The sequence below is a fragment of the Lepidochelys olivacea genome (genome assembly GCF_965140295.1).
Source record: "Lepidochelys olivacea isolate rLepOli2 genome assembly, chromosome: 6".
NCBI classification, from domain to species: Eukaryota; Metazoa; Chordata; order Testudines; family Cheloniidae; genus Lepidochelys; species Lepidochelys olivacea.
Window position 1 is genome coordinate 88,022,921 of NC_140416.1, and position 25,197 is coordinate 88,048,117.

The 25,197-nt window shown below is 42.1% G+C and overlaps 2 protein-coding genes across 2 annotated transcripts in view; one reads left to right on the forward strand and one right to left on the reverse strand.

Moving 5' to 3' along the window:
* Positions 1-25,197, forward strand: part of LOC311521573 (uncharacterized protein) — a 49,517-nt gene that overhangs the window by 13,795 nt on the left and 10,525 nt on the right. Inside the window, exons 2-3 of the mRNA XM_084629941.1 lie at positions 11,535-11,794; positions 23,082-23,174. The gene's annotated coding sequence lies outside the window, so the exon portion shown is untranslated. The remainder of the gene's footprint in view (positions 1-11,534; positions 11,795-23,081; positions 23,175-25,197) is intronic.
* IRF2BPL (interferon regulatory factor 2 binding protein like) lies at positions 14,563-18,195 on the reverse strand. Its single transcript, XM_084632022.1, has one exon. It carries the CDS (start codon positions 17,499-17,501, stop codon positions 15,300-15,302), a length of 2,202 nt encoding a protein of 733 aa, XP_084488148.1. The 5' UTR covers positions 17,502-18,195; the 3' UTR covers positions 14,563-15,299.

A 25,197-nucleotide genomic window follows, 5' to 3' on the forward strand; every position in this document is an offset into this window, starting at 1 on the left:
AAAACTATTTTAGTATTTACTATTATAACTGTGGATATTCTTGTTGTTCATATAAATGACCAATCCCTTTCTGATTCTAGCTAAGTCCTTGTAATCAATGCCATTCTGTGCAATGAGTTCCACAGTCTAATTATGTGAAAAAGTATTACCCCTTTCCAATTTTGAATTTTCTACCTTTCAATTTCACTGAATGTTTCCTTGTTCTTGTATTAGGGGACAGGGAGAATACATGTTCCAAATCTATCTTCTCTGTATCATGATTTTATATAATTTTATCATGTTTCCTCTTATTCATCTCCTCTCTGAGATAAACAACCCCAAGGTTTTCTATCACTCTTCATAGGAAATCTTTTCTATGACCCTAATCATTCTTGTTGCCTGTCTCTGATCCCTTATAATTCTGCAATATCTTTTTGAGATGGGGTGACCAGTACCAAACACAGTGTACTGAGTTAGGACAAATCATTGATTTATATAACGGGCATTTCAATATTGTATGTATTATTCAACACCCCATTCCTTATGCATCCCAGTATTTTTGATTGCTTTTTTTGACCATAGTTGCACATTGTGCAGAAAGGTTTTCAGTGTCCACAGTGATGCCTAGGTCCTTTTCCTGAGTTAATACATTTAATTTAGAACTCAGTATGGTGTGATAATAGTTGATAATATTCCCGCCAATGTGCATATCTCTGCATTTATCATTAATTTCATCTGCCACCCATTTACCTACTATAAGCATGATCATTACTACTGCTATATAAGCTTTGTCTTTGCTCACACATCCCCTTCCTACTCTTCATCATCCCACTCATTGAGTCTCTTAAAATAAGGGACCATGTCTTAGTCTTTTGTGAAGCAACTAATACACCTTTAGCTGATACTAAATAAAAATTAATAATCAAGATAACTAACAAGATCAAAACTCAAATGCTGTCATCTTGTGACACCCTTGACTCTGATTATATGTTGCCCCCGTCCCAGAAACCACTGATTGTAGGTAGTCCCTCATTCTTGGATGTGTGATTGGAAGGGATGCCTCACCTCAAGGCCCAACAGTGGCACCTTTTTATTCTGTCTGCAGTGCCTTCACTGATTCTTAATGTCATGCAAATATTTCTATGTAGTCCCTCATTCTTGGATGTGTGATTGGAAGGGATGCCTCACCTCAAGGCCCAACAGTGGCACCTTTTCATTCTGTCTGCAGTGCCTTCACTGATTCTTAATGTCATGCAAATATTTCTATGTATCTGTCCATCCAGATATGTACATGTCCCTCATAACAGTGTATGAGCACCTTCCAAATACTTAGATAGAAAATAATAACAGTATTTCTGTCTTCTTTCCCAGCCTCCTTTTTCTCTGCCTATGGCACACATTCTCACTTCATACTCTACTCCAGATCCGGAGTCTCCACATCTCCTTGACATGTGATCCTAAAGAGCTATATTTTTATTTCTTGATCTTTCCTGACAGCAATCCTCCCCTCTCACACCCAGAAATTTCATTTATATAAGTGAAAAAGTACAGCAGCACATCAATGTAACCTTTATAAGTCTAAGCTGTGGTAAAAGGAATTAGAAAACACTGAAGAACAAGAATGTGAGTACAGTAGAACCTCAGAGTTACGAATACCTCGGGAATGGAGGTTGTTCGTAATTCTGAAACTTTTCCCATGGCTGCAGCACAGCTACAGGGAAGGGGTGTGGTGTGGTTTGGTCTCTATATGTCTTGGGTAGCAAAGTCTGAATTCCATTCTTGCTCTCCCTAAACATGTTGCTTGCCATTTTACACATGATTTCCTTGGTTTTCAAACGCTTCCTACCCGTTTGCTAAATACTGTAGATGTGAGTTTTTAAAGTGGACAGTGAAAATCAAATTTCGACCCAAGATCCTTTTTAATAAAAACAATTTAAAAAATTAATACAAATGTTCATTTTTTTAAAAAAATTTCAATTAAGAGAAAGTGCTTATACCAATATGTAAACTGTCCCCTGAGGTATATGCAAATCAAGCAGTGGGCTACTGTAATGGAATACAATTAGCCTGATTCATCTATCCTCACAGTTCAAAAATGAAATGCAGAATAAAAAATAATCACATTAAAGCAATATTAAAAAGTAGATTTTTAAAAATCACTTAATTATGAGTATTCAGATTTTCGTAGTGTCTAGAAGCCCTAGTCATGGACCAGGACCCCATTGTGGTAGGTGCTATATGCTTTATTTGTAACAGCAGGAAGGAGATGAATTGATTTTTAAATTATTTTTAATCTCACATTGTCCCATAAACAATGGTGCTGCATATCCACACCTGTCACTGCAGCCATACATAGCTGGACAGCAAAGACAATGCTTACTTTGATGTCATGTGCATTTCCATGGCAACCTACTTCTGTCATACACATATGATTCAGAGGGACCATGGATAGAAATGGTGTTTAGCAAGGTGCACCCAACAAAATATCCCAGTTAACTGCTTTGATCATGAGAATTCTTATAATGACCCCATTCATTTAAACAATATTTAGTTGTAGGTAATGTGTGGCGTGTTTATGATCCAGCAAGATTCTTTACACCTGCCTCCCTAGGCATGCCCCAACACAGCTGAGGATTGCAGATCTCCAGGGAAGAAGAAAAGGGTGGAGACCTACCAAATGACAGAACCTTCCACCATGAGGAGGTTTCAAGCCCTAACTTGTAAAATATGTGCAATTCACTAATATAAAAATAAAACCATAAGAACTAAAAAGATATAGGAAAGATGCTGCAACCCATTGAAAGACCTTATGCAAGTTGCTCCTTCATTAAACACATTCAGTTATCAAGAAGCACTGCTTCCTCATATGGCATAGAGATTTCTGCATTAAGAGAGACAGATACACAAGTGACTGGGAATTTCTGCATCATTTCCCAATACTTACCTGTCACCATAAACTTCCAGACAGCCCTTCAAGGAAAGATTAATTAATGGATTAATCAATTTGCCTTGGTTTCTGGTCCTTTTTAACTCAGCTTGATCAAAAGTCCATGGGAAGATAACAATTGATAGTGTCCCTTGTGCCTCCATCCCTTCCACCCCCAAAACAGTAATGATCAAGGGCTACAACTATACATTGGAGAGGTTGGCAGGGGGGAAGTTGATGGGGGAAAAAACTAAATTCAAGGCTACAACTGACATTTTTTCATGTCAAAAGCATAAGAGTACATACAACACTTATCAAGTTACATTTCTTCAAAGGATGCTTCCTTCTGATGTAGAAAAGGGAACAATCCTTCACTGAAGGAGGTGAGATAGAAGAGATGCACTAAATGCCCTTTTTCGTCTTTACACTGTAAGCTCTTCAGGGAAGGGATTATATTTATGTGTAGTGTGCAGTATCAAGAACATTAACAGCATTAAATAAGTAATAAATTACTGTAAAAATAAAGTCTATGGTTTACCCCTGGCTGGAGCCCATGCCAGAGCTTGTTCCTTAGTTTTAGTTCCACAGGTTTTGCCCCTTCCTTAAAATTATTTTTAAATGTTTTTTTCTTTACAGAAAAGTAAAAGGAGCCAAGGCCTAGTATGTCAAGTTGATCAGATCAAAGGCAGCAGCAACATAAGATCAGTCAGAGGCCTATAAATTCTAAGATCTATAATTTCCAACAATAGGCCAGATACTCAGTCCTCCTGCCCCTGTTTCCTTGCCCACAAAAAGTGGCTGCCCCACCCCAGCTGTACACCAGTCTAAACATGTTTAGTAAAAATCCAGGCTGAGGCATGATTTTTCTCCTTCACTCTTCAACATGCTTAGCGAAAGACACAATCACAGAAATGTAGGGCTGGAAGAGACCTTGAGAGGTCATCAAGTCCAGCTCCCTGAACTGTGGAAGGATCAGGTATACCTAGATCATCCATTATAGGTGTTTGTCCTGTTCTTAAAAACCTCCAATGATGGGAATTCCACAATGTGCCTTGGAAGCCCACTCCAGAGCTGGACTACCTGTATAGTTAGAAAGTTTTTCCTAAGAGCTAACCTAAAATCTTCTTCGGTGCAGATTAACCTCTTTACTCCCTGTCCTACCTTCAGTGGACATGGAGAACAACTGATCACTGTCCTCTTTATAACAGCTCTTAACATATAAGAAGACTTATCAGATCCCCCCTCAGTCTGCTTTTCTCAAGACTAAACATGCCCATTTTTAAAAACCTTTCCTAAGTCATGTTTTCTAAGCCTTTTATCATTTTTGTTGCTCTCCACTGGACTCTCTCTAATTTGTCCACAACATTCCTAAAGCGTTGCACCCAAAATTGGGCACAGTACTCCAGCTGAGGCCTCACCAGTGCTGAGTAGAGTGGGACAATTACCTCCTGTGTCTTACATACAAACATTCCTGTTAATACACCCAAGAATGATATTAGCCTTTTTTGAAGTTGTCAATTTGTGATCCACAATAACCCCAAAATCCTTTTTAGCAATATGACCACCTCTTGCCAGTTATCCCCCATTTTGTAGTTGTGCATTTGGCTTTTCCTTCCTACATCAAGTACGTATGACTTTTCTTTATTGAATTTCATCTTGTTGATTTCACACCAAATCTCCAATTTGTCAAAGTCATTTTGAATTCTAATTCTGTCCTCCAAAGAGCTTGCAACCCCATTCATCTTGGTGTCATCTGCAAATTTTATAAGCATATTCTCCCCTCCATTATCTAAATCAATATTGAAAATATTGAATACCACCGAACCCAGGACTGACCCCTGTGGGACCCCACTAGATACATCCTCCCAGTTTGACAATGAACCATTGATAACTACTCTTGAGAACAGTCTTTCAACCAGTTTTGCACCCACCTTATAGAAATTTCATCTAGACCACATTTCCCTAGTTTGAAAGATAGCTCAGTGGTTTGAGCGTTGGCCTGCTAAACCCAGGGTTGTGAGTTCAATCCTTGAGGGGGTCATTTATGGATCTGGGGCAAAAATTGGGGATTGGTCCTGCTTTGAGCAGGGGGTTGGACTAGATGATCTCCTGAGGTCCCTTCCAACCCTGATATGATTCTATGAATATCATGTGGGACTGTGTCAAAAAACTTATTAAAATCAAGATACATCACATCTACTGCTTCCCCCCATCCACAGAGCCAATAACTTTGTCAAAGAAGGAAATTAGGTTGGTTTGGCATAATTTGTTCTTGAGAAATCCATACTGGTATTTCCTTATAATCTCATTGTCCTCTAGGTGCTTACAAATTGATTAATAATTTGTTCCAGTATCAGAGTTAGGCTGACTGATCTATAATTCCCAGAGTACTTTTTCTTCCCCTTTTTAAAGACAGGTACTATATTTGCCCTTCTCTTGTCTTCTGGGACCTTCCCCATCCTCCAGAAGTTCTCAAAGATAATTGCTCATGAACTCTAAGGCCAGAAGGGACCATCATGATCATCTGGTCTGAGTGCCTACATATCGTAAGCCTCAGAACCTCACCTACCCACTCCTGTAATAGACCCATGACCTCTAGCTGAAGTACTGATATCCTCAAATCATGATTTAAAGACTTCAAGTTACAGAAACTCCACCATTTACTCTCATTCTGACCAGCAAGTGACCTGTGCCCCACACTGCAGAGGAAGGCAAAAACCCTGCAGGGTCTCTGCCAATCTGAATTGGGGGGAAATTTCTCCCCAACTCCAAATAGCAATCAATTAGACCCTGAGCATGTTGGTGAGATCCATCAGCCATAAACCTAGAAAGGAATTCACTGTAGCTACACATAGCCCTCCCCATCTAGTGCCCCATCTCTAGCCACTGGAGATATTTGCTACTAGCAGTCACAGATAAGCCACATGCCATTGTAGACAATCTTTTCATACCATCCCCTCCATAAACTTATCAAGCTCAGCCTTGAAACCAGTTCATATTTTTGCCCCCACTGCTCCCCTTGGAAAGCTGTTCCAGAACTTCATGCCTCTGATGGTTAGAAACCTTTGTCTAATTTCAAGCCTAAACTTGTTGATGGCCAGTTTATATCCATTTGTTCTTGTGTTAACATTGACCCTTAACTTAAATAACTCCTGGTGTTTATCCCTCTGATGTATTTATAGAGAGCGATCATATCTCCCTCTCAGCCTTTGGTTAGGCTAAACTAGCCAAACTCCTTAAGCCTCCTCTTGTAAGGTAGGTTCTCCATTCCTCTGATAATCCTAGTACCCCTTCTCTGCACCTGTTTCAGTTTGAATTCATCCTTCTGAAACATAGGAGACTAGAACTGCACATAGTATTCCAAAGGAGGTCTCACCAGTGCCTGTATAATGGTACTAACACTTCCCTATCTCTATTGGAAAGACCTCAACTGATTCATCCTAGGGTTGCATTAGCCTTTTTCACAGCTGCATCACATCAGTGGCTCATAATCATCCTGTGATCAACCAATACACCCAGGTCTTTTCTCCTCTTCTGTTGCCTCCTGTTAATATATCCCCACCCCATTTTATAGCAAATTCTTTTTGTTAGTCCTAAGTGTATGACCTTACACTTTGCACCATTACATTTCATCCCATTTCTATTACTCCAGTTTCAAGGTCATCCAAATTTTCTTGCACGATATTCCAGTCCTCCTCTGTATTGGCAATACCTCCCAACTTTGTGTCATCTGCAAATTTTATTACCTCACGTCTGGCCAAGATCATTAACAAAAATGTTAAATAAGATTGGTCCCAAGACAGTTCCCTGAGGAACTCCATTAGTAACTTCCCTCCAGTCTGACAGTTCATCTGTCAGTATGACCCACTGCAGTCTCCCCTTTAACCAGATCTTTACCCCCTTTTCAATTCTCATATTAATCCCTATCTTCTTCAATTTATTAAATAATTTCCTATGTGGAACTGTATCAAATGCCTTACTGGAATCCAGGTATATTAGATCTACAGCATTTCCTGTGTTCAGAAAATCTGTTATCTTCTCAAAGAAAGAAATCAGGTTGGTCTGTGGCAATCTACCTTTTGTAAAACATTGTTGCATTTTATCCCAATTATTGTTAACCTCTATGTCCTTAACTACTTTCTCTTTCAAAATTTGGTCCCAGACCTTGCATGCAATTGAGGTCAAACTAATGGGCCTGAAGTTTCCTGGATTACTTTTTCCCCTCCTTTCTTAAAAACAGGTACCAATTCTCCAGTTATAGGGTATGACCCCCAAATTTATGGATTTATTTAAAAATCCTTGCTAGTGGGCTTGCAATTTTATGTGCCAGTTCCTTTAATATTCCTGGATGGAGATTATCCAGGTACCTTGATTTGGTCCCATTAAACTGTTTTAATTTGACTTCCACCTCAGATGTGGTAATTTCTGCTTCCATTTCCTCATTCCAATTAGCCACCCTGTCAATATCCCTAAGATCCTCACTACCTTTATTAAAAACTGAAGCAAAGTATTCATTTAGGTGTTGGGCCATGCCTAGATTATCTTTAATCTCAACCCCATCCTCAATTCCACTTCTTTCCTTGTTTTCTTTTTATTTACATGGCTAAAGAACCTTTTACTATTGATTTGAATTTCCTTTGCAAAATCCAACTCTGCTTGGTTTTTGGTAGTTCTTATTTGTCTATAGTGTAGCGCTTTAGTATAGACAGTACCTATGCCAACAGGAGGGATTCTCCCATTGGCACAGGTAATTCACCTCCCCAAGAGGTGGTAGCTAGGTTGACGGAAGAATTTTGCATACCCCTGACCAACATTGTTACACCAACACAATTTTCTAGTGTAGATCAGACTTTCTTACTACCAAGCGGTAGCTTTCCCTGCTGATCCGTCCCTTCTTACATTCTTTGCAGGCTTTTTCTCTTCTCTTAGGCCTGGTTTACAGTAGGAAATTAGGTCGGTTTAACTACATTGGTCAGAGTGTGAAAAATCCACACCCCTGAGGGGTATAGTTAAGTCAATCAAATTCCTCGTAGACAGCGCTAGGTCAATGGAAGAATAACTCCATCAACCTAGGTACTGCCTCTCGGGGAGGTGGATTACCTACATTGCCAGGAGACTCCTGCCTGTCAGCATAGGTACTGTCTACACTGAAGTGCTACAGTGACACAACTGTGCCACTGTAGCGTTTTAAGTGTAGACAAGCCCTTAATAACCTGCTTAAGATGCTTGTTCATCCAGTTTGGTCTGCAAACCTTGCGTAAGAATTTTTCCCCCTTGCTTGGGATACAGGGTTCAGATATGTTCTGCAATTTTGATTTAAAGTAATCCCAAACCTTCTCCACTTTCAGATCCTTGAGTGCTTCAGTCCAATCCACTTCCCTAACTACTTCCCTTAATTTTTTTAAGTTTACTCTTTTGAAATCAAGGACTCCTTGTTGCAGACCTATTCAGTATTTTTCAAGGTATCGAAGTTAGGCTGACTGGTCCATAATTCCCCATGTCCTTTTTCTTCCCCTTTTTAGAGATAGGTATTATATTTGCCCTTCTTTAGTCTTCTGGAACCTCACCTGTCCTCCAGGAGCTCTCAATGATAATTGCTAACAGTTCTGAGATTGCTGCAGCTAGTATGCTAGGATGAATTTCATCGGGCTCTGCCCACTTGAATACATCTAATTTATCCAAATATATTTGAACCTGTTCTTTTCCTTTTTTGGCTTGCATTCCTTCGCCCTTTGTTAACATTAATTGTGTTGAGATGAGAGTGCCTTCGACAGATTTTGATCATAACAATTTAAAGCAACCCTCCTGCCTTTGATTTGAATGTACTAAGCTCTTACTGAAGCCAAGGGGAGAGCTCCTATCCTCTGACACATACCCACGCTATCCTTCACCCCAGCCCTTGGTGTATTGCATCAGCAAGAACTGCAGCAGGCTCTAGCCTTGAAACCATTTGTATGAAGGACACTGAAAAGAAGCAAACAGCCTGGCATTGTAAAGCAGTGCAAGCATTTCAGACTTTTTGTGTTTATTACACAGGTTTCATTATTCTTACCTAGGAGGGAGGGGAATCAGTAGTTGGAGCAGTAATCAAAGGGCACAGTATCTGACCTTGGCTAAATCACTTAGTGGAAAATGGGTAAACTAACACAGAGTGGGTATACCCTTGCTTCCTTGGTGTTGGGATCCTTAGTTAGTATTAGTAAAGCATTGAGAACTGTGTATGAAAGGACCTTGCTTATAACAGGGCAAAATATTAGTATTACCTCAGTGAGAAGCTTCTATGCTGGCCCCTATACCCCACTGGGCTCACCCTCCTCATGGCATTTGGGCTTCAGTACTCTAAGACCAGAAGTACAGTAGTACACACATTAAACTAGGAGGCAGCTGGCACAGTCAAAGTCAGGCTGCTTAAGTGGTTGTTTACCCAAAAAGACGGAGGAAATAGTGCCCTAAGCTTCCACCATGGCTGCTTTCTCTGCACATTCCTCCTGTAATTCTGATTATTACCCAGCGTGCAGATAACTCTGAGTCAAGGCTTTGGAATGAGTGTAGCTGCCAGGAGCTGCATGCTCTGAGTGGAGAGTTACAGTTTAAGCCAAGGTGAAGCTCCTTCCCTCCAGCCAGCTGTACCCTGCCTTCCTCTGCTTCATATAGCCACCCCTTCACCTACTTGCAGAAAAGGAGATTTAAACTCCTTCACCCCACAGAGCACACACAGGGATCAGTCCCATTGAGAATCTCTCAACCTAACAGTAATCCTGAGGAGTTTAGCCTCTACTAATAAATCCCACCCCATCCCCTCCCAATCTGCTTCCATGCAAATCCACTTGTAGGTTACTTGAACAATAGCAAAACTGTAAACAGTCCTCGGTCTGGCAGCCTGCAGGGAGGGGAGGAGGAGGATGACAGTGGGGAATTCTGCTCGGCTCCTTGAAGCTGCACAGACATGTTCCACATCCCCCATTCCAATCCTCTCTGCACAGGGCAGGGGGTGGGGGGTGGGAGTGTCACATGACTGTCTAGTCCGGGGCCCAGTCAACTGGAGTTAATTCCATCTGTGTGCACATGCCATGGCATTCCAGTGCCGCCTCTCCCAGGGTTTTGCCTCTGCAAAGCAGCCAAGAACAGAGCTGCTGCTGCAGCAAGAAACTGGGGTGGGGTTTCGAGCCTGAACCTTTATTCACAGCAGAGCTAAACAAAGCAAAGTTCCTTTCTCTTTAGCAAGAAAATAAACCAGCCTTGAGCTAGCCAATACCCCTAACAGTTCCAGGTATTTACTCACAGAATATTCATAGCTGGGGAGAAAACACAGCTTTTGCTCTAGCTCTCTTTTAAGAGAGGGAAACAATGGGAAAAAAACATCAGAAGAGGGAAAGGATAGTTATTTTCCTTCTAAGAAACCATTCTTAACCTAACATGGAGAGTAGCAGCAAACAACTTTTTGAGCTTTCTTGGTGAAAGGGCATAAAACCAACAGAGAATATGATTTAGCTACGTTTGGCTTGAAGGGAAGGGTTCTGATCTGATGCCAACTCAGCTGAAATGTAAGAAGCTTGACCCTCCTCACCCTTACCCCCCCCTCAAATAACCTTAGAAGGGCCCAATGAGAAGGCAATCCACACAGCAGCAGGAAGAATGCAATATCACCCAGTCAGCAGGCTTGTATGTGTGTATGAGACACTCACATTTCTTTGGCTGCTGCAGCCACCATCAGCAAAAGAAATCAAACAAGCTCCATTTCAAAAAGCCAGGAAGCTAGCTGGACTGTACAATATAGTTACCTATAAACTAGCTGGCACCAGGTAATCTAGCCCATTCAACCTCTCTGAAAATCATCTTGGACAGGCTTGTAGCAAGTGTCCCCCTCTACACCTCCTCCACTTATCTAACTGATCCCCTTTGCTTTTCTCTCTCTGTGGACTGGTTGTTGTTGTTTTTAATTCTGTGGATGGCTGACAGGGAGTGGTGGGTTTGCTAGCAGAAATTTTAAATAACATACAATCTCTCATTATTCTTTTAATGGGGTAAAAACCAATGTTCACCAAGAGAGAGTTTGATTCCTACAAAACCCTACGTGGAAAGTAAGGAATGTGGGTTTAGGCTGTATTGTTACATTCTCATGTCAAACACGTGTAGAGAGAGCCACTTTCCTCTGAGAAAAATAGTTGTGAAATAGCCTCACTACAGACATGCATTTTTAATTTTAAAGACAAACAGGGAAAAAATTACATCTGCAATTGCTTTCATATTACAATGCAGACAGCTCCATTCCCTCCAAATGTTCTTTTTATTAGCAATTCTAAATGCATGGGATGAATTGTCGAATGAAATCTCATTATAAAATGTCCAAAGACCTTATGCAAAAGACCAATATCCTTATGCAATTTATACCAACACTGATAATATTTTAAAATGTGTAATTTTCCTTTTATTTTGGAGGGTATAGTCACATCCTCTCCTCCTCCAGGGAATGAATATTAGGGAATATGTACAGTGTTTTTGGTAGAAGATGCATACCGTAATGGTTTCTGATGGCTGAAAGCCAAGGGGGAAGCTGTTTTACTTCAAGAATAGCCTTATAAGAGTCGGCATTACATTGACAGTTCAATACTCTACTGAAAATTTACAGGATGTGTCACTTTGGCACAGAGAGAGGCTGCTAAGGCACAACATAAACCACCCTACCGTGAATGGAGAATGGCTGCATACCAGCAAAAAGAAAATGGCAAGAACTGCACATCAACCACTACATAGTAGTACAGTTGTGAATCTCAGACCTCCAAAGAGACAAAGCCCTTTCCTTGAGGTGAAGAACATTTCTGCTTAGTTATAAGACACCAAAAGAAGTAAAGACAACGTCTATCCAGTGACTACTACACGTTTTCAAAGGTATGTTGCCAGCCAGCGTGAGTTTAAAGAGACTGTCATTTCAAAACAAAGGCACATATGACCAGTTTGGGGCTAAAATGTTGAGTGAAGCTAGGATCATGTTTGTGTGCATAACACTGCTAAAAAAAAATCACCACAAAGATAAAAAAGATTTGTTTTAAATAAGACTTGCCAAGGTTGCTATGATCACAGCTCCTAATCAAACTGTGCAACATTTTCAACATATATAACCCATCCCCTTTGCTACAATTGTGTTAAGTTTTGTTCAAACATATAAATCTCTAGCTAAGAAAGAGCTGCCAAGTTTTTAAAAAATACCCCCTGCCATGCTTATTCTGCCCCATTTCTTAGCAACTAAAGGTCCAAATCTGCTTAAGGTAATGGCCAAAATAATCTATTCTTGAAAAGCTGTTTGCAAAAAAGTTTAAATACTTCCCTCTTTTAAATGAAAAAAGAGAGATTAGAAAAATGAAAACCTAGAGAACCGAGTACATAATATTTATAATCACAAATTTCAGCAACGATTAGGTTTTAACTGACAAATCCTAAGGAGAAAATGACACTCAAAATATATATAAATCAACTAAATCTCTATAACTGAACCCCCCCCAAAAGATTACAGCTTGTGGACATCTTCAAAAAGAAAAAAGCTGATGGAGTGGGATCAAACAAACGCAGGCTGATATGCCCAGACTGGCTGCTTAATGGGTCACAGTAAAAGAAAAGGTCACATGGTTACACAAAAAAATAAAAAACCAACCCTCCATACAACAAATGCCTTCTAGCTATGGTTAACTTTAATTAACTACAGTATTACAATTCACTTCAAGCTTATTTTCCATACATGTCTACTGTCTTTCACCTTTCCCTTGTCTGCTAAAAATCAGACTGGCATGCCTTGAAAACTGATTGCTATTTTAAAAAATACTAAATAACAACAAAAGCTTTTGGAGAATACTTAGCTATAGTTCCTTTCAATTACCTAAATCCACCAAAACAGAGTTTTCTATAATTAATGACTGATTGGAATATTACAAAAGTTGCTCTACTTATATATTCAGTTAAATCAGGATATTCTAGTTTCTGTGACATGGTTAAATGCCGAATCACCAGCAGTGTTTTATGTTTTAATGGTGGGTTAAAATCCACACATTAATATTACTTTATTCTTATTATGTGTTAAACAGAAACTTCAAGCATTTGCAGTAGGTAAAAACCTTGTTGGACAGTCAATAAAACATCATTTTAATCCCGCTATCTCTGACTGGGGAATAAAATCCTATGTGGTAGCTCCATGTTCAAAAATATACACTTAAAAATACTATCAATATAAATCCACACTTTTTTAAAATGTGTAGTTTGTATTCAATAATTAACTCAGAACCTTCTGTTGTGCATTATTAGCCCAAGTTAATTACCTCAGAGGAATGGGTTATGAGATTCATAAGCAACAATACAACACTTGGTCCATGATTAAAAAAAATACAAGGTCATTTCCTTAAAACATGAGTATAATAATACCAAGGGATGAGTCTCAAAGCAGGTAGGAAAGGAAACCACAAAGTAGCAGGAGACTGTATCTACAAAAAAGAGTAAGGATGCATAATGCACACAAAAAGACCTTAGACTTAAGGCTTCCACCATTTCATTTATCACTTCTACCAGGAATAGAAACCAAGTTTATTATTAGCAGCAACCAGATACAAGGCCAAATGCCAACCAGACTGTTAAAAGTGCCTCTTCACATCAGAGTGTTTTTTTCCAAGGTCCCCAACGTTCAATGAAACTCACTGCTCACAACCTATGACACAATGCCCTAGGGATACCTCTCTGTTCTGTTAATGATACTGCAAAGGGACTTATGCTGATGTTTTTGTTTAAGATTTTCTATCCTTCCTCCCATTTGCCTCACAAAGAGGACAAAGTTCGCACTAGGTTTGTTTGCATTTTCTAGCCAGGAAGAGGCCTGTGTATTTACTTTGCCTGTTGACCACCTAATAGGTATTCCAATGCCCCACCCCTCATCTCCAGAAAATGCAAATGTCACTTAAAAAAGTTAATAAGATGAACAATCACATTTGCCCATTGCCAGTAAGAACAGATTTTAATGCAGTGCAGTTAGTAATCATTCTCCACCTGAGGGGGGAGGGGACACCACAAACCCTGAACTGCCTACCAACTTAGTTTTCATCAAATATTCATCAAAACAAAATAAAAATCCAGTTCCTAGAGGCATTAGCTATACTCAAGTGCAGCACAAACTGCATAAATTGTTAGCTGTCCTTTTTGTGCTGAGCTCAATTACATAGTCGTGCATTATCCAGAGTCCATTATCATTGCCAAGCTTCAATGAACACTTTTTAAATTTTCTAAAGTTATTAGCCACAATGCTGGACTTTTGCATAAAAGAAGGTTGAATTTTTCTAAGATTTCAGTCCTCATTAAATTGTACATGCAAAGGATGCATCGAGTGTAAAGACTTTGCAGCTGGAAAGCTTTAGGGGGGAAATGAGATGCAGAAAAAGTAAACAGAAAATGCTTAGTCAGCAACTGTTACTGCAACATTAAAGGTGAAATGTAAACAGGCACAGAGCCAAGATCTAGATAGGTTTGATAACATCATCATACATATATGCGAGTGTGTGTACAAATGCCACAATTATCAGAATGAAATGCAAGCTTTTGGATTAAACAGACTTTTTAAAAGGCAACATGTTTTGCATCTGTTGCCCAAGCTCTGAGAAAAATAAAACTTGCTACTCAAGAAGTATTAATATCAATTGAATTTATTACAATTTACTAAGCTCCAAGGCACATTACAGTGTTCTGTTAACTACAGAAATGTATAAAGGACAAACAGAGCATGTTTTCCATGTACAGCATTTTGCTCTACTGTTCAAAAGCATCCGTGCATCAATAAAGCAAAAACAAAAAACACATGAAGATTAAAAACGTTCAGATCAATAGAAACAAACTGAAACATTTTCCTTACAAACTTGCAACAAAAAACACCCCCCAAACCACCCGCACCGTTTGCAAACAAAAAACAAAAAAAGAAATAAAGTGAAAGACTAACACTCAGGGCTCGTAAAACATAAGCTGTCACCATTTTTGTAGCAATTTTTTTTTTTTAGGCATCAACACTGGCCTTGGCAAAAAAAAAAATTTTTTTTTGTATTTTTTGCGTTTTTTCTTTTTTCAAGAAGTGCATACATTTACAAAAATACACACCAGCAGCAGGTAATCGCTAAGGGCTATTAACTTTGTACCTAGCCAACACACTGCCAAAGAAATGAGAACAGGTATTATGGAATAACCAAACAATAGAATATTCTGTTTAACAAAAACCAGCTCTATCCTTCAAATGAAGAAGAGTACATACCTTTGTTTCAAAATATAGAAACATACGACGAAAATAATGTCTATACATAAGACTAACTTTTGCAGTTTGTTATATTCACAATTCTACATCTTCAGGAGGCTGAAGGAGTTTGATTTCCTATCTTTAAGGGTCTCTCTCCTTTTTCACTTTAACGTCCCCAGCTAAAATGGTAGCGATCTCGCCCTGCATAAATGCCCAAGGCACATTGGAACCTACTAGGGGGCACTTCTCTCCACTGGGGCAATAGACCTCGCCAGTTGCCCCTTGGGCCTTGATGCTCTCTCTGGAGCAGGGGAAGCAGAACTTGTGGCTGGGCACAGACGGACACTGGACGAAGTGGGTGTCCTCCAAGCGTTCGTGGCAAATGGTGCAGCACAGGGGCCCGCTATTGGCCATGGGGGAATCTGGAATGTTTTGGGGGTGCACTTGGTCCATACCAGGGTGGGCACTGGGGGGGGGAGGAGGGGCCACCTGCAGGTTCATGTCCCCGTTGCGGGAAGCCAAGCGACGCTGGCCCGGCACTGAGGCCGGGGACACCGGGCTGCTGCTGTTCCTGCGGGTGGAAGTGGTGGAGTGAACCGAGCTGCCATCCTTGGGCGAGTGGGCAGTGCCCAGTGTGTCGGCCACCGACATGAGCGCGGCCATGGGGGACTGTCCGTTTTGAGGGGCCGACTCGGGCGGGGTGGTCCGGTTGGAGTGAGGCCCCAGAGGCGGCGGAGGTGGGGGTGGGGGCCCCCCTCCGTGCACCGCCCCGAAGCCCCCAGCCGACATGGTGAGTTTAAGCGCTTCGCTCTGGCTGGCCATCCACTGCTGCCGCTGCTGCTCGTCACTCAGCTTCAGGGCCCCCTCGGCCGAGTCCGAGGGCTCCGGGGACGCCTTCCTTTTGCGCATTCCCCCGCCGCCGCCGCCTCCCCCGGGGCCCCTGGAGGCTGCCCCGGCCCCCTGCGCCCCGCCGACTCCAGCTCCCCCCCGGGGCAGGCTCACCAGGGCAGTGGGGAGCATGGGGCAGCTAGCGTCCAGGTAGGGCTGAGGCAACATATCCGCGCCCACCAGCTCCTTGAAGAAACGCACAGACTCAGGCAGCAGGTCGCCCAGGAGCCGCCAGTCGCCGGAGCCGTGTTTCTTCTCGTACTCCAAGTACTTGAAGCCGGAGGAGAGGCCGCGGCCAAAGTCCTTCATGCAGTCCTGGTACATCTGCTTGGCCACCCCCGAGGCGCTGGAGAAGACAGTGCCTGAGCCGCTCGGGTACTCAATGAAGAGCTTCAGCTCATAGTCCATGCCCGGCTTAGAGACTGCATCGAAGGCGAAGACGCGGCCGAGAAGTGCGTGGTCCTTCTTGAAGCGCACCTCGTAGGGGGTGCAGCCGGCCAGGGTAAGGAGCGTGTCCCGCACGATCTTGGGCTTGCTGGCCCACTCCTCGGCCCTGTTCCGCAGACTCTCGCTCAGCTCGGCCAGCGCCTCCGCGTTGCGCTGCTTCTCCTTTAGCTCCCGCTCCTGATCGCTGCTGGACACCGAACCTGGTCGCTTCCCGCAGGCCTCGGAGGACGAGCCGCTGCCACCCCCACCGCCGCATGTGCCCCCTTGGGAAGAGGCGGAGGAAGCTGGGGGCCCCCCGCCACGGCCGCTCAGCCCCCCGTGCGGTGGAGGTAGCGCCACGCCAGAAGCTGTGGGGCCGTTGAGTAAAGTCTGTGGAAGCAGGTTGGGCGGCACGTTCATCTGGGCCCCGCTAGCCCCCGGGGGGAGGCCGGGCACGAGGCCCCCGTGTGCCCCGCGGCGGGAGGAGGAGGAAGAGGATGATGAATTGGGGCTCTGGCGGTTCAACTCTGGGGGGCCGTCCTCAGGCGGCTTAGGGAAACCATTGGGGCCGCCCAGCCCGTTGGGCAGGCGGGCAGCGTGGCTGCTGCCCAGGCTTCCCGGGGGCGGTGGATATTCAAAGCGGCTGCGCTGCTCGGCTGCAGCGGCACTGAGTCCGTAGCGGTCCAGACTGGACTGGGGAAGCCCAGCAGAAGCTACTTTGGAGGAGGCGTCCACATGGTTGAGCTGCTGTTGGGCCGCCGCGGCCGCTTCTTTGGCTGAGAGCGGCACAGCCTTGACCCCGACAGGAGGCGGGGGGCCTGGGGAACGGCCGTCCTGGAAGCAGCCATGCGCCCTCTTCAGCTGCCGGGCAGTCTCGATCACAAATTCTATGCGGTCGGCACCCTCGTAGTTCACGCAGCCCCGGCACACGGGCTCTGTGAAGTCCCAGATCATGGCCCAGGGCATGCGGGGCAGGTCGCAGAGGTAGCATGACTGTCTCCGAGACGAGGACACCTGCGCAGCGGACATGGTGGAGCTGGCTGCTGGAGCTGCCTGCTGCTGCGGAAGGGGTGGGGGTGGGAGAGGGGTATCGCTGCGTCTACCACCCCCTACTGGTACTGAAGAGGGGGACTCTCAGACCTGGTGCTATTGCCCCTTTGGGCCGGGGTCGTCTAGCTTTTCACTCACTGTGGCTGATGGACGGGGCTTCTTCTACCTGGTGCTGACACTGTTGCCCTTGGGCTGGGGGATCTCTTCTACTGTTCTGATGGGGGTGGGGGTCGCCTTCGAGCCGCTTCTGTTTCCCTGCGTTGTCTTGCTCTCCGCTGCTCCTCCTCCGAGAAAGGAGGGAGGTGCACGGTGGAAGATGGGGGTCCCCTTTCTATTCGCAGCTGATGTCTTATGAGCTCGAACTCAGCTACCTGCTGATCCGCTGGTTAGAGAGGGGACCACAAGGAGCTGTTCGGTCCCGGGAGCCCTGGCGACTTTCCCAAGTGCTAGGCGCACAAGATGAGGGAGCAGCCCGAGGGCAGCGGCGGCGACTCGTCACGGCGGCAGCAGCATGGCGAGCGGCGCCGCCTGCTCCACACTCACATCCTCGATCGCTCCTCGGAATTCGAATTTGGAATCCTGAGTGTCACTGTGTGCTACTCTGCGTTCCAAGCCCGGCTCTGCCCCTCCTCCCCCTGCTCTCCCCCCTCTTTTCCTCCCTCCTTCTCTTTCCCCAGCTCAGATGCCACCTGGGTGGAGCCCTCACGTCACCGCCATGCTCTCTCCTCTTCCCCCTCCCTCTCTCCCCCTCCCCCCTCTGCAGTTCCCCTTTCGAGCACTGATCAGCTTCTTCCCCCTCCCCCCACTTCCTCTGTCTATGGACCTGGAGCCCACTTGTTGCTCTGAAATTGCGCATGCTCGGCATTCTGCCCGTTTCCTCCCTTCTTGTGTGTACAACAGCTGAAGCGATGCAAGTTACCGCTGGAAATGAAAGGGAGAGACATACCATGGGCTATGTTTGGAAACTTAAACACAAGATCGCTCCCTCTCCCTCCTCCTCATGGCAGCGTCTCCAAAACGAAAGCACAGCCAGGAAGCACATGCAGAATAATAATTTTTTTTTCCTGGCTGGGCTTTTTAAATTCAAATGTCTCGTTTTCAGGAGTTTAGCTACGAATCACTCCATTTAGACTCCCTGGCAATTGCACAACTTCCTGCCACCAAGTCTTTCGGTGGATTTTACATGCAGTCCGGCTGCTAAAGCAAACGTGCAAGGTTCCCAAACTAACCATGTTTGCAATCTTTATCTGATTTCGTTTTTTCAATGATCCTAATGACAGAATGACATGATTTCAATAATCCCATTAATACATCAGGAGCTCTTCCACTTTTGTTGTGTTTAAATGAGCCCTATTTGGTGAGTGTTTAAGATTGAACTGAGAAACATCGCGCTGTGCATTGCGCAGGGGTGTAAGGGCAAGCAGGTGAGTAATCGGTGTGATATCATCTCACTAATGCTAAGGGACATAGGATTTCCCCAGCGCTGTGAGAATTCAAGGCTTTCGTTTTTCTTTTACATAGCCTTGATACGTTTGCATTAAAGTAGTAACAAGCGTAATATTCAAAGTAGCCTACGTTAATGCAAATTAGTTGTGGGTTCGTTTGACTAACAGAAAATACCTTTTACTTTCTAAATTGCGATTCTGAAACCTGAATCGTTTCCCTCCCCCTCCCTGTTGTGCACGCCAGTGCCCATGCTCAGAAGGAGGGGCTGTGGATAACCCATTTTTATTCTCACTGCAGTCAGTTTCTGTTTTTGCAGACAATGAAATTGCTGTCCACTCCCAAAGAATAATAAACTTTCACTGTTGGGACTTGATTACTAAGAAACTTGCAAGTATTCCTCTGCATACTGCAAACAGCATTGCGTCACTCACTCATAATCCAGCTCATACAATGTAACTAGCTACCCAGTGTGAGTCAACATTCACAAGGGAAAATATTGTTACACTCAGTGAAGCTGTAGGATATTTCAGCTGGTTATGTTGGATAACCTATTCCTTTATATTAATATTTATTCAACTCTCTCCCTTATTGAGCAAAAATATTGAAAAAAATTGCCATTTGATTTTTCTCTCTGTCCTGTAAAGGCAGTTCTGATTTCCATGGCATAGTGCCACTTTCCCCTATATATACATGGGCATATATACAGCATTAGCAATTTACCGCTTTGTATGTTGATTATAACAATGGCTATATAAAATCAATTTATATTGTACTCTGTTCATATTTCACACTTTGGTGATATTTCTTTAAATAAATATATTCCCTTCAAATCACCAATACTTCTCAATTCACTAATTGTCTAAAACATCTCAGTATGTCTGCTGATAATCTATAAAGAAGGCAAAGTTAATGTAATAATTATATTTATATAATCTCTTATTTTTTAAGAGAAAGCTTGAAGAAATGCACACTATAAAAAGTTACAGAAGTGGCAGGAGCAGATAAAATACAATAAGAGAATCAATTTTGACAAAGTGACTATTTTTAAAAAGGGAAAGCTTACAGAGGCACCAGAAAAGTCCTTGAATTATTTGAGTCTCCTCTATGCAAATTTTCTGAAGGAGATGATCTCAAGGGAAAGTGGATTTCACACTTAGGAATTTCATAACTAAATTGTGGACAAGATAGAGCAGGGGTCAGCAACCTTTCAAAAGTGGTGTGCCAAGTCTTCATTTAATCACTCTAATTTAAGGTTTCATGTGCCAATAATACATTTTAACATTTTTAGGTCTCTTTCTATAAGTCTATAATATATAACTAAACTATTGTTGTATGTAAAGTAAATAAGGTTTTTAAAATGTTTAAGAAGCTTCATTTAAAATTAAATTAAAATGCAGAGCCCCCAACCTCCCCCCCCCCAGACCGGTGGCCAGGACCTGGGCAGTGTGAGTGCCACTGAAAATCAGCTCATGTGCCGCCTTTGGCACGCATGCCATAGGTTGCCTACCCCTGTGATAGAGGCTTCACAGAAGCAAGATTCAAGCAAGACAGCTGGAAAGCTAGTTAAAGTGAAAGTCTGCTTACAGCAAAAGTGATTTAGTGAAGGATGTAGGATTTCTACATTAATATGACTTCACTTGACTAAACAAGCATGTTCTCTCTGATTCATACTAGAAGGTCAGCTCTTCTATCCTTTTTACTGCTGTGTTGATCTTCATATGAGGAGAACTGGGCTATGGGAAAAGGTCACCTCTGCCCTTAAAAACTCAAATTGAGAGAGGTGAAGTTTTCCCCTTCATCTTGAGTGTCTGGGAATGCAGAACTCTAGGATATCCTGACTGTATTTCATCCCCAGGGTTATACAGACTCAACAAATGACAAGGCACTCTGTGTTTGAACCGCCCCTCATCCTGGCTCCTCGCTCCACTGAATCCTTCTTCAATAAAGTCCTTTTTTGGTAACACTCACCTCACAGTAACAGGCAGACTCCTTGCCTCAATAGAACAGTCTTTATAGAGGGTGTAAATAATCATCACCTTAGATATAATCTAGTCTCAGAAAACCATTTACAGGTGCTGTCAACTCCCTTTATAGTTTGTGTCTAGAAAGAAATTGAAGATTAGCATCTGTGACCCAACAGAACTGCCTTTACTTTTACTTGAAGAGATACAGAGTTGTGGAAATACGTTTGTTTTTCAGTCATGATTAAACCTTTATTTAAACTTTGGTCATGAGCATGTACTGTACCATTATGCAAGTAGCACTTAGGGATGAAATGCCAGCATTGCAACAATATGGCTAGCAGCAATGGTGATATCAGGAATACTGACTGAAGAAGAGAACTGCAATGTAAATGCAAATAAATGCCACAGCCGTGGCACCTTCAAAACAAACAGGTTGTCAGTATCAATCTAGTCTGTTAAAGGAAAATAGATTGAATGGTGGCAATGTAACGGACAAAGATAAAATCCATGGCTGCATTTGTCCTGGAAGGGTAGCAGTGTGCCTTTCTGCTCGCCTCCCTTCTTTCTTTCATGTCCTTTACCATGCTAGTGGTAGGACAAAAGGAGTCCAGCTCAGTCTTCCTGGATTTACACCAGACAAGTCTGATGTTTATTTAGCTCTGAAATAATCCTGGAATTAAAATTACGTTTGGAGGAGGAAAAGAAAGAATCCAAACAATTAAGATACTGATTTGGTTCAAACAAACAAAAACAAAAATCAGAAAACAAAATACACAGTAGCTTGTTTAATAATAGGGCAGAAGATTAGCTGAGAGAAGGAGCTAAAGCAGCAAACAACTGATACATATGACAGGTTTCAGAGTAACAGCCGTGTTAGTCTGTATTCGCAAAAAGAAAAAGAGTACTTGTGGCACCTTAGAGACTAACCAATTTATTTGAGCATAAGCTTTCGTGAGCTACAGCTCACTTCATCAAATAAATTGGTTGTCTCTAAGGTGCCACAAGTACTCCTTTTCTTTTAACTGATACATATGTATTTCTTTCTGGTCAGAATAATCAATCAGCACTTTAGATGCAGCTTTAGGGATTCTATTTAGATTACCTGAAGTTATGACCTGCCAGTAGCCCCAAAGACCAGGGGATATAATTTTCACTATCAGAAGTAAAATCTACCGTCTTCTTCCTTTAGTTGGTGGATAAATGTTACAGTCTGAGACCAATAACCCCTTTTGCTGTATTCCTATTTCCCATTTTATTTACGCAAAACATTACTTAAGAGCACAGGTGAAGCTTTAATATTAGAGAAGGAAACAAAATGATCAGTGGAAATATCAACTGAATGAATACAAACCAGCAGGTACCTTTCTAAATGCAATTAGAAGATATAGGAAGTAGAGAGTACAATGCACCATTAAGAAGCTATAAAAACAAATGTAATATGTGCCTGACTAAAAGCCAGTTAACTGGTCTCTGTTCCATGCCATTCTTGTGTATTAGCTTCTATAATACTGGAATTATTATTAATCTCATGGCAAGAGTATTATTAATTACTGATCACCAGAACATTGTTCATGATGCACAATACAGTACAACCCCAAAGTTTTCAGCAGTAATAGGACCACATGAACTATGCACTTCTAGAATAGAAGATTTGGTTCTAAATGGTCAGTCTAGGGATATGTTTAAATCTTTGTTGATATTCTGCTCTATTTGTGAATTATTTTGCACATAATCAATGCAGCAGTCATAAGCAAACTATTCCTTCCTTAGGAGCTCATCTACAGAATTGGCATTTCCCTCAGTGGTCAAAATAGTAGCTACAGCTGCAGAAAAGAAGCAGGAAGGAAAAGAAATATCGGGAGTGTGTTTACATAAATTGACCCCTGTATAGTAAAATACAAACAAAAATAATTCAGAATAAAATTTCTGGTTTTATTAAAACAATTGTATTAACACTGAAAAGTAGTCAGGCTGTGCAGGGAAGTGTGTTAGTGAAATCAAATCACAAACACTTGAGGAGGGAATTCCAGAATTTTGTCAAATTAAAAGTTAAACAGCACTGTATTCTTCTATAAACTGCCAGGAAGCATCAAAACACTTAATTACACTCTTATTCATTGTAACTATGTGTTTCTATTTATCATTTCAGTTAACTCTTCTCATCAGATTATAGTCCCTGTGCTAAAATTCTTCAGCTATTGAGTCCTCTTGAAAAGTGACGGACTTGTTTTCAGTCTACTAGGTAGGAATTTTCATTGCTTAATTTTTATTTTTGTAAATGGTGCCAATGATTTATCTCTTTATTCTATAGCCACATTTTCTCAAGTGACATTTTCCTCCCATGTGCTATCTCTGGGATTTTTTATTGCTGATTTTCCCCCTCCTTTTTTCTTGTCATATTACCATTTTCTGCACTATTGCCCACACAGTAACATTCAGGAATACAGGCCAGAGCTTTCTAACAGGTTCCTCTACCTATGAGCCCTGTTGCTGCTAATGATGATGTCAAAGACTGATCAGGGTGTACAAAATAAATCACTTTTCTAAACCACGCAAAGGTCCAGTTTCTTCCCCACAAAGCATACATGGCTCCTCTGTTATATCTGTTCCAACCAGTTTCCATACAGCTGTGAGCCCAGATTTCTGGTCATCAGTATTTGCCAAATTTTACAGTGCAAAATCAGACACCTATAATTAATTCTGTTTGCTCTGCAAATGACTTGTGACTGCTGGAGAGTGTATTTTATGTGGAATGGTCAGAGGCTGGGTCCTCCACCGTTGTTATTTTTATTTTATGCATGGATCATGTATTCATCTTATATCCTGGGGACAAAATAAACAGTCAACAATAATGAATAAACTGAATAGGTACATTCTGTTTTTTTAAAGGCTATTCCCACCGATAGCCACTTGCACTTTCATGACAGTTAAGAATCTGCCAAACATTAGCTTAGTTACCAGCAAGACAGTCTTCCCCCTTCCCTCCACCCCATATACAGATTGTTTATCAAAACGTGCTGCCAAGAAAAATATCCCTGCTTTTGGCCTCCACCAGTGATTAATAACACTTGAGAATTGAACAAAACTTTACTGTGTTTAAAAAAAAAAAGAAGTGGGAGGTGGGAAGGAGGAGGAGAGAAAGCCAAATTAGAAAAAGAAGAAACCAACCAAGCAAGCAGGAAAACTCAAATCTTTTAAGCTATTTGACAAAATATAATCTCCCATTCCCTCTGGAAATGGGCCATTTGAGAGAAGTGAAACACACACACCCCTGACCTCGTTATAAATGCTGATTAACACGGTGCTATTGAAAGAATGATGTTTAGGAGCACAAGACAAGGGTGGGAATAGGCGAGGGTGGGGAGGTTAAGGAGTTTTTCTTTTTATTTGGTCTTCTGTCGAGATGAGGTATGGGAGGAAAACAGAAAAAAATATAATTTACTTTTTTTTCTCAAAGACTGCCAGTAAAATTCCTAAGGGACACCAAGTGCCAAAATTAACTGTCTTGGTGTATTACTTTTAGACAGTATTGCTTAGATGAATCAAGTCAAGTCTTCAAGCAGCAGCCCAAGATAGCTGCAAGCTGAGAAAGAAGCACACATTTCCTTGTTGTTCTGTGGTAAAGCTCCGAAATATGTAGAGATGTGTTTGCTCTTGGGCTTCTCATCTCATTCTTTTCCCCTATGGGGTACTTGAATATTATGTCTCATGTTTGGTATGATGGATTTCTTTTTTTAAATCAGGAGTATAAGAAAAAAAGCAAAATATGAGAACAAAAAAGGAAAGGTGAAAAATCGGAATGTAAAACATATATATATATATATAGTATCTACTACAGTTTTCACTACTCTCCTAAAGAAATTAATATAATAAAAGGTAATAAACAGTTCTTGAACAGTGCGATATAGACTAGTGAAAACAGTTTACTGAATTTAATGGTGGTGGATTGAAGCAAACCTCCACTTTGGAATTAGTGCCAGACATAGTTTTCCTGAACCCTGTCCAACTGCCTGAGCGACAGACAATTTTCATTCTATTTGTGCTAAAGGCTTATGACTAGTGCTGGAAAATGAAGCCCTTGCCCTTGATCTCAGTGCAGATTAAAAAAAAAAGCAGAACTGTGCCAATTTGTTTCTTCTGCCAATAGAAGCCCTTGTGCCTTGGGCAATGCAAAACAATAAGAAGTTCTCATGAAAACTCTCCATTGAAAGGAAACCCACCAAGAGCCATGTCTCTCTGCTGCATTCATCAGCCAGTTTCTGAGA